The 9,676-nt window shown below is 39.4% G+C and overlaps 2 protein-coding genes across 6 annotated transcripts in view; both read right to left on the bottom strand.

Moving 5' to 3' along the window:
• Positions 1 to 431, bottom strand: part of CUNH9orf64 (chromosome unknown C9orf64 homolog) — an 8,932-nt gene extending 8,501 nt beyond the window's left edge. Inside the window, exon 1 of the mRNA XM_009285290.2 lies at positions 386 to 431. Coding sequence (XP_009283565.1) covers positions 386 to 431 — 46 coding nt within the window. The remainder of the gene's footprint in view (positions 1 to 385) is intronic.
• Positions 432 to 812: 381 nt separating this feature from the next.
• HNRNPK (heterogeneous nuclear ribonucleoprotein K) overlaps positions 813 to 9,676 on the bottom strand; it is an 18,654-nt gene continuing 9,790 nt past the window's right edge. For 2 of the 5 annotated variants that reach the window (XM_009285246.1, XM_009285248.1), the window contains exons 11-15: positions 6,541 to 6,591; positions 3,643 to 3,664; positions 3,483 to 3,565; positions 2,844 to 3,013; positions 813 to 2,046 (exon numbers count right to left, since the gene is read on the bottom strand). In XM_009285246.1, the coding sequence (XP_009283521.1) occupies positions 2,013 to 2,046; positions 2,844 to 3,013; positions 3,483 to 3,565; positions 3,643 to 3,664; positions 6,541 to 6,591 (360 nt within the window). In that variant the 3' untranslated portion in view covers positions 813 to 2,012. Of the gene's footprint in view, positions 2,047 to 2,843; positions 3,014 to 3,482; positions 3,566 to 3,642; positions 3,665 to 6,540; positions 6,592 to 9,418; positions 9,598 to 9,676 lie in introns of those variants that run through there. The other 3 variants (XM_009285247.1, XM_009285249.1, XM_009285250.2) reach the window with 2 other exon arrangements.

Raw genomic sequence — 9,676 nt, 5'->3', positions numbered from 1 at the left:
AGCAGGGGGGGAGGTGCAGGGAGGGCAGGGCGGAGACCCGAGGGAGGATGCGGGCTGACCCCCAGACCCGCGGGAGCGCCTTGGCCGGCGGGAAGCCCCGCGGCGCAGCCAAAATCATGGGCGGTCATTCTAAGAAAATCCCCCCAAATCCTGGCAAGCTGGAGCAGCGCACATGCTCAGCTTCGTGGTAAGGTTGTTTTCCAGAAGATCTGCATCACTGAAAAAGACAAAGAAAAGGCAAACAAACGAAAAACATTTGCATGGCGATACCTGGGCTTTTCTCCCCATTTGAAAAAAAAAAACACACCACCAAAACCAAACCATCACCCGCAACCCCACCCTTCTGCCCATACACAAGTTGGAGGCACACGGAAAAATTCGGCACCCGTGTTCTCGTTCACGTGCGTTTTGCCCAAAACCTGTGGCTCCATGGCAGCTCTCTCCCTCTGGCTAACGTACCTTCAGCCTTCCCCAAGCCAGCGCCGGCTTCGCAGGCACGTTCAGCTGCCGAGCCGACTGCCGTCCTCCTGCCCGCAGCCCAAAAGCAAGGTGCTGGCGTTTTTTTCTTTAAAGGATTGATTAAGGCTCTTCTGCCAAGGAGGTCAGCCTCACGCACAACCTCTTAGCTCCTTGCCTTTCCCATTAAATTTTAAGAGTAGCTGCTTACTAGGACAGGAATTAGCCCACACCGTTAAAAAGGCAAAGTGAAATGTTACACAGCCCAAGGGAGAAAAAAAAACCCAAACCCAAAAAACCAGTAAAAGAATCCACACTTAGTCTGGACCCATCACATCTGTATGTGCAACACACTTGGATTTTTAAATTTGTTTTTATTCAGGAAGTGAAATTAAAACTTGTAAACTATAAATACAAATGCCAAGGTATTACATGAGATATCCAGAGGCTTTATATTTTTTAATTTCTCACAAATAATTCCTATGGAATTCAACATACAACAGAGAAACCAAACAAGTTTAAGTTTTGCATACAATGAAAAACAAGTTACAGAGTTAGATACCGTCAATTTGCCAATTTATAAGAATTTCTACCTCATACAAATGAAAGCTCGGAAAACAACTATAATTCATTCAGTAATGGTACAGCAACTGTTGTTTCTAACAGTGTTATCTGCATTAAGCAAGCTGTCTACAACCAGGTGTACTTTACCACTGTGTACTCAGTGACATCACAAAGTTTTTAAATATTTTATTTATATACTGTCACCAATATATATATGTACTGCAAAGAGGGCCAAACACTTGCGAAAATATCAAGTTTTACACAACATCTGCATGAATATTTTTGCATTTTTTCCCAAACAGCAAAGCAGAGTCATTTTTTTCCACACAGTTTCTTTAATTTGCCAGAAAAACCCACATAACTCCATCTATATCAAAGAAGCAGAAGAGCAAGCTGAACAGCAACTTTCATCATTTATGCATTTTCTTGTGGGGGGAAAAAAAGGGGGGTATCCATTTTAGATATTACCTTATGTATATCTTAAGAAAAATGACCACCAAGAATAGGTTCACTAAATTTATTTAAAAATCATAAAATGTTTCTTACAAAAGAGTATTACATTCTGCACACCGCTCTCAAAGGATGCCAGGGACATGTGGACTAGCAGTACTCTCCCCCCTTCCAACAAAAATAGTGTACATAAAGCAGGGTGTTCACAACAATTACAGAAAAACATTACAGTTTACCACCAACAATGAACAAAAATATAATTCACTCTCTCTGCTGCTGCTTCAAAATTTCAATGTTAGTCTCGTGCGCCCTTTTCCCTCCCCCCATGTATTTGTAAGGAACTAAAACATTACATCTGGTGGACAGCAAAGATTCCACTACACCTCAAATGCAGAACACCTATGAAGCAGAGGAATGTTGGCTTTTTAAACAGAAGCAGATTAAAAAAAAAAGGGTGCAGGACTCCTTCAGTTCTTCACTAGTCTTAGAAAAACTTTCCAGAATACTGCTTCACACTATAAAAAAGAAAAAATAATCTTGCATTAGAATCCTTCAACATCTGCATACTGCTTCACACTATAAAAGAAAAAGAAAAAAGCATGTATTAGAATGATGGACCATACATCTTGCATCAACATTCACAATGACATTCTTAGAGCAGATTAAATTACAAATTCCTAATACATTTAAAAGTAAATAATTTTAAAATATTAATGGCTAATAATTATAGGTATATTAATATATTTTAGGCACATTTAAATATTAGTAATCTAAAGCCAAACATTCAAGTTAAAAACATGAACATCTGCTATGACAGCCAACATGTTAATAAAGCAAAACTAAAGCAAATTAAATCTGAAGCTGTTAATATTTGGCAGAAAAGACAAAGTAATGTCAGCAAGGTGTGAAATGCTGCATAACAGCACCAAATCGATTTCAACTTGTCCTGTAGAGGCATGATCTGTGCCATATGGCAGACTGTGATTTGTTGTCAATTTAGTTATCTAAAAACAACAAAATCACTAGTCTTCCACACAGAACTCCACCAACATCCACTGAAATCTTCTATATTTTCTACAGGCTCTATGTAATTTATTACAAGTAGTTTTTTTGCAGCAGTTTTCACCAGAGAAATGAGAGGACTGCTTGGTTAAGGCGTCTTCCAGCAAGATTAGTTTTGAGGGTGTCTTCATTTTAATTAGAATAGAGAACAGAAGAGAATCAAGGCAGAACTACCACTGGAGAAGTTAGGTTCAAATAGTTACTTAAAACCTGCCTTCTAAAAACTGTATCACAGAGAAGAGCAGCTTTAGAATGTACAAGTCAAGTCAGTTTGAAATTGACAGCAGGGACAACATTAAACTTCAACTTGCCTGTTCTGCAGTAAATACTGTGCATTTTGTATCTGGTCCTGTGTTCCGGTAATAGTTATTATCCGATCTTCTGAGCCTTCTAATGGTTCGTCAATTTTGATCGAAGCTCCTGACTCATGACGTATTTGTTTGATTCTCTGGCCTCCCTTTCCAATAATAGATCCTGCCAACTAGGGGAGAAAGCAAACATTCATTTCCTGATAAAACTTCCCTCTAAAAACAGTTACGAAGATCACAGCAGTGTTTGTGTAGCTTCCGTAAGTTTAGTTTTAAGAGCTGCAATGGAAGCTAGCTTCTTTACAGCCTCAAAACATCCCTTGCAATATTAATTGTATAAACACAGGTGGGATAAAACTGGGAGAACCAGTTGCTCATTTTCAAAAAACAAGTTACATAGACCACCTCTATTACTGAACATTAACAATAAAATTGTTTAGTGTGTCTCTAAAGTGAAGACACAAAACAAACACCCGAAGAATAGACTTCTGGTGATTTAGAAACACTTGTTTTAAAAACATTAGAAGTACTTATCAAGCACCCTAAATACTACTGATTTATTACATAGTAATAGTATGAGAAAAGGCTATGACCTTTTTTTTTTTTTAAGAGAAAACACAAGTTGAAAGCAAGTCAACTTACATCTTTGGGAATCGTTACTTGTGTTGTGATGATGGGTCCACCAAGGTCTCCATATGAACCGCGCCCCCCTGCGTAAGAATAGTCTGATTTAAATGTATGTATCAAGCCCTTTAATAACTATATAATGAAGTACATGTAAAGGTTCTATATAAATACTTACCATATCCAGAGCCACCCTCAAACTGTAAGAGAAAGAGAAAAAAACCTTAAATAGTGAATAGCCATGCTTCACTAACATACTTTCACCCTAAGTATCATATTGTTCACTTTGAGCCTATTTTATGCAAAAATCTCAACCCCCAAACTTACTATAAATAGAACACTGTTGTGCCATCAAAGGCCTATGAAGCAAAGAGGGCAGACCAGAAACAAAAGGGGGGGGTGGGTGAAATCTCGTTAACCTCTCATCCTGCCCTGTCAAAACCTCCAGAAGTAAGGCATAAAATGACATAAACAATCCAGCTATACCACTTTACCAAGCAGTCTCACTATTTCAGCTGCTGGTAGACAGCTCTTGGTGTTGACCTACTCCCAAACCTTGGACTAAACTAACATTCAAATGAAAAGATCCGAGTACAGCCTTATTCATGCCACCAATGCAGCTCAGGAGAGGCTGAAGTCTCCGGTTTTGGGACAAAAAGTTTACCCAGTGACTGTCAATCCTCCTACTTCATTTATGCCTTCAGTAAAAAAAACAAAGCTCTTAGGAATAGCTCTGTAACTTGTGTCTTGATTCAGACTATGCTACAATCCTTTGTATTTTAGAACAGATAATCACGACATGAGTTACTTCTGCTCTGCTAAAACCACCATATACCAAATCCAAATCACTGTAACAAGCACTCCCAGCCTCTTTTTATTTTTAGGATTTGTAGACCAGTATGTGACATCAAGTGCTTCGTTTCATCTAATGCCTTCTAAGTGCACAAGACCCCATTTTTATACTTTCCTATAGAAGCAGAGAATAAATATGCACAGTTCTTCAGAATTCAACTTCTGGGAGACTGCTGGGCGGCCTCTGTGAGAAGAGGCATGGGGCTGCCCCTGTGCCAGACAAAGCCAGTCAGTTCTAGCCAACACCAAAATGGACTCACTGCTGCCTCAAGCTGAGACCATTGGCAAAGCTGGTGACACCTCTGTGGTAACATTTAAGAAAGGGTAAAAACAAACCCCGTTGTGCACTGGTTGTGAGAGATGAGCAAGGGGGGAAAAAGAGAAAAACAACGCTGCAGACAGCACAGTGAAGAAGGAGGGGGAATAGCGCTCCGGGCACTGGAACGGAGATTCTCCTGCAGCCCATGAAGAGAACCATGCTTGAGCAGATAGCCACACTGCAGCCCATGGAGGATTCTATGCTGGGAGCAGGTAGACATGCCCTGAAGGAAGCTGCAGCCTGTAGAGAGCCCACGCAGGTGCAGGCGCCCGGCAGGACCGGTGGCCTGCGGGGGACCCACACTGGAGCAGTCTGTTCCTGAAGGACTGTGCCCCACGAAGAGGACCCAGGCTGGAGCAGTTCTTGAAGAACTGCAGTCCTTTGGAAACACACACATTTGAGCAGTTTGTGAACAACTGTATCCCATGGGAGGGACCCCATACTGGAACAGGGGAACCGCGTGAGGAGGAAGGAACAGAGACAAAGTGTGATGAACTGACTGCAACCTGTCATTCCCCATCCCCCCTGCACCACTCATGGCAGAGGAAGTAGCAGAGTAGGGAATGAAGGACTGAAGTTGAGCCTGGGAAGACATGAAGGGTGGGGGAAAGGTGTTTTTAGTTTTCCTCATTGTTTCTCACCATGCTACTCTATTTTTAAGTGGCAATAAATTAATCTTCCCCCAGTTCACTCTGTTTTGCCCGTGATGGTAATTAGTAAGTGATCTCCCTTGAGCCACAAGCTTTTCCATCTTACTTTCTCCCCTCATCCTGCTGAGGAGGGGAGTGAGAGAGTGGCTGCGTGGGCACCTGGCAGCCAGCCAAGTTCAACCAACCACAACTACTTGTTTGCATTGTAATGCAACAACTTTTCCCAAAATACTATTTACCCTGCTACCTTCTTAGAACATCAAAATGGAAGCTACTCAGACCAAAGAGTTGAGCTTATCCTCTGTCTCTAAGCAAGCTATATTGTGTAATCACGACTTAGCAATACAGATTGTAATACAACATAATAGAGTTTATAGTGAAGTCCAAAACACAAGAGAATGAAAGACTGCTTAAGGCTTAATTCAGAGGCTGATCCAGAGCAGCATACTGCGTCCACACAGACATATTCTATTGATATTTGCTAAAGGATTCCTTTTTGGGCTAACTGTTTTAAAGAACAATCCTTTCCTCTATCATTTCTGCCTCCCCAGACTACAGGACAGCAAATAAACTTGACAGCAGATGAGTTAAGCAATTACATTTGCTGTATTTATGTAAGCTAAAAACTGATGTTTAGTATTTGACAGCACTTTGCCATCTTCTAGACAGCATGAGCACCTGACGAACCCCATAACTAATTTCCATACACAGCACTTTGCCATCTTTCTAGACAGCATGAGCACCTGACGAACCCCGTAACTTCCCCTCCCAAAACCTATCCGACCAAATGGCGTATTTTCAAATACATTGATAAGTAAAGCATAATAGTTTATCCACAAATGTAAGAAAGAAGCTACTTTTAATCTTTGCTGTTTGAAATATGAGAAAACACAACATTATGAAGTTAATACAAAATATATATCCTAAATGCACACATCTACAGTGCATCAGTTATGGAGAAAGTTACTATTTACAACATGAAAATGGGGTGTAAAAGAGGCAAAAAGAGGTACAGAAAAGCTCCTCTCTTTTGGCTGCGCTGCTGCATACTTCCACATTTCTATTAACATTACCTGCCTGCACAGGACACACTGTTAAGACACACAGCCAATAAATTCTGAGTCAGAAGGACAGCTTTATGATTTTCAATAGGGGCAAGTTGCCACTGACTACACTCAAGATCAAGAAATTCCCATTATCACTTAACCTGTTCAATAAAGCAGTTTTCAAAAAAAGAAAAGGTGAGCACACTCACCAGCTCTGGTGGCTGCATGTCGTCACAGGCATCCACATGACACTGCATCATCTTCCAGACACAACATAACAGGAGGAAAAGAGGAAAGAAATCTAAATGTAAGTCTATGTCATGGAGACTTACAGGTAACTTGGCAAGCAAATACAGTATCTACTGGTACAGAGGAACATTTATACTACAACAAAGACTTAAAAGTATGTGATTTAGACCACTTTCAAGACTCGCTCCCTTTTAATTTCACTTTGAGGGAACTGTAAGTGGTCACACTCACTTTTCCCCCTCTTTCTGTGGTGTAAACAGATTTTTCCTCTAACAAAGGTCAGACAGCTAATGGCAGAGCAAAGCTTGAACAAGCTTTTTTTTTCTCTTTTAGAACACCTTCAAGTACTATTATGTATCAAAATCTTTTATTTCTGCCATGCATTAGAAAATGAAGGTTTATTAAGTTTGAAACAAGTAACGCAGTGATTATCTCTATGCCAATAGCAGGTCAAGCAGGAAGGACACGGCTTCTCATGTTCTACCAATTCACTTCCATATACCTCATAGAGCCAATAACTAGACTAACAGCCTACTGCTGCCTCACTATATTAGAAATTTAATTACGCTTTGAAAACATGTGATACATAGCATTTCTTTCTTTCAGAATTCTATGATTTCAGCAATTGATGTTCATTTGTGCACTCTAAAACCAGCTTCTCAAACAGGGTATCTTAACGTACGTAACAGAATATTCTACTCTACGGGCTCATTTGTGCTAGTGACTACTGGTACTAGAATAGAAACCAGATGACACACTGGCTGGATAAGGCAAAGATAACTTTTACATCTAATGAAAGAAAATGCATGCAGTCCTAACTGATGTCAAATTCTTTCATCATAATTTTCTCTGGTTTTTAACAGAGTGACCTAGGAGAGTGAGATTTTGTTACTTTCTTGCAGCATCTGCATGGATAAATAGAAGAGCTGTCATACATTCTTCCTTTACTGATTTTTACATGCTTGTTAATGTCACATCTCGTAAACATGAAGAACATTTTGTATTTTTTGAAGTGTATGTGCCTTTATTCAAGTGTTTATACGTCAAGACACATGTATGTACACATACATACGTAAGTTAAAAAAAGATCAAGATCGAGGAAGCATTTGAAGGAGCAAAAGCACATTAGAAGTCTGAAGACACTCACAGAAGTCTGTGAAGAGACAATCCACTTAACAGAAGACATTCTGATTTAAGTCTCTATTAACTCAGATTTTAAAATTTTTAGTACTTGAAAATTTTAGTACCTGATCAGTTCACTAAAAAAGAGGTGAGGGGATAAAATGACTTTATATGCTTGTCCAGTTTATTTTCCACCCCTCCCACTGGTATCTGTGTGCATTTATATACCTGAAAGACCCCTGAGGATGAGGGTATTAAAGAAATACTGGAAATACATTCAGGTTTTTACAACTGTCAGAATAGCCCTTATGTTCCACAGGCATTTGATTTGGAGTAGTTACACACTGCAATATATAGCTCTGTTAACAGAGAAACAATAGGAGTCTGTCCTTCAGCAAAAAGCTTCAGAACAGAGATTATAAACAAAATGAACTCTTTCAACAGCAGTGCATAATTAAACTACAACTGTAAGCCAGGCTAACAGACAAGTGTCTTCTTAAGTGGGTGACTCTGCATGGGCAAGGAGAATTAACCTATCAAATCAAAATGTTTTTTTTTTCATCTCAGCATTTACAAGGCTGTAAATACTGTCGTATCTCTGGAATTCCAGAAAATTCAGTTCAGCATCCAGTTTTAAAGGTCCTGAACTACTCAATCTTTCTGCCTTTAGCGGAAAAGAGAACTGACAAGAAAAAAAAAACTATTTCTGTACATTCAACATTTCCATGATTTTAGAGATGTTCATCTGAGAAAAGCATCTATTCTTGCCTTTTATTGCATCTACATAAAATAGAATCTATATGAAAGAGCACTTCTGCCCTCCGAGAGCAGCCTTTCCCATGCATTACTTAGTTCACAAACCACAATGATGTTGGTTTACTCTAGTTTAAATGCTTTGCTAGAGAACGGTTTCTATATGAAACGAAGGATAGCATTGGAAGACCTTACATTCCTGGCATGACATTTCCAGCTCCAGCTTCATAATCCGTGTGAAGACTTCCTATCTGCTTACACAATTTAGGATACTAGGATCATGGTTAAAACTAGAAATTAAATACAGTCTTTGTTGGGAAGCAGTCCTGACTTTAACCAGGCTATGATACTTGGTCATAAAGGAGCCAAAGCCATGAGCAGCTTCACTGTAAAGAGGAAATAAAATTGCTTTTTAGAATGAAAAAATGAACAGAGATTACTCCACTTACTTGTAGAAACTCATGTCAAGAAAGCAAAGGTCAACCTGACAAAAGTCGGGCTACGTGGAAGTCAAAACGGATTTTCTATTCTAGCTGGAGTGGAATAAAAAATAGAACATGCTACTGCCCAAGAGTCAAGCTAAGTAAGACCGTGCTCAACCAGATACCCAAAGAAGGGCAGGCTGCTCAGTTTATATGCTCTAACACTGGCTTTATTAGCTGCAAATATAAGAACACAAAAACTGAGCTTTGGAAACATGTAAATACAAATAAGAAATCTTGGAAGCATACTTCTCAATTCTTCCAGTTTTTAACATGTAAAGTAGCATGGGTAACACTTTTTTTTGTAACTGTGTGCAAATCCTTCGTTTTAATATTTCTAGTAAGCGTGTGACATTCTTGCAATACGTACTTCCAGTAACTCATACTCCCAAGGAGGCAATGTGTAAAGCTCATTTAGGTAGCCCATTTCATAGCTCTTCTCCACTTCTTTCTCTTCCATCCCAGTTTTTAACATGTAAAGTAGCATGGGTAACACTTTTTTTTGTAACTGTGTGCAAATCCTTCGTTTTAATATTTCTAGTAAGCGTGTGACATTCTTGCAATACGTACTTCCAGTAACTCATACTCCCAAGGAGGCAATGTGTAAAGCTCATTTAGGTAGCCCATTTCATAGCTCTTCTCCACTTCTTTCTCTTCCATCCATTTAAAAGAAAAAAAAAAAAAAAAAACTTTTCTCACCTGTCATCTTAAAGAAGGGGCCAAACAAAGAGAAAAGAAG

The sequence above is a fragment of the Aptenodytes forsteri genome, unplaced genomic scaffold (assembly GCF_000699145.1).
Source record: "Aptenodytes forsteri isolate BGI_AS27 unplaced genomic scaffold, ASM69914v1 Scaffold151, whole genome shotgun sequence".
Lineage (NCBI taxonomy): Eukaryota > Metazoa > Chordata > Aves > Sphenisciformes > Spheniscidae > Aptenodytes > Aptenodytes forsteri.
This window is presented reverse-complemented; position numbering and strand designations above follow the sequence as displayed.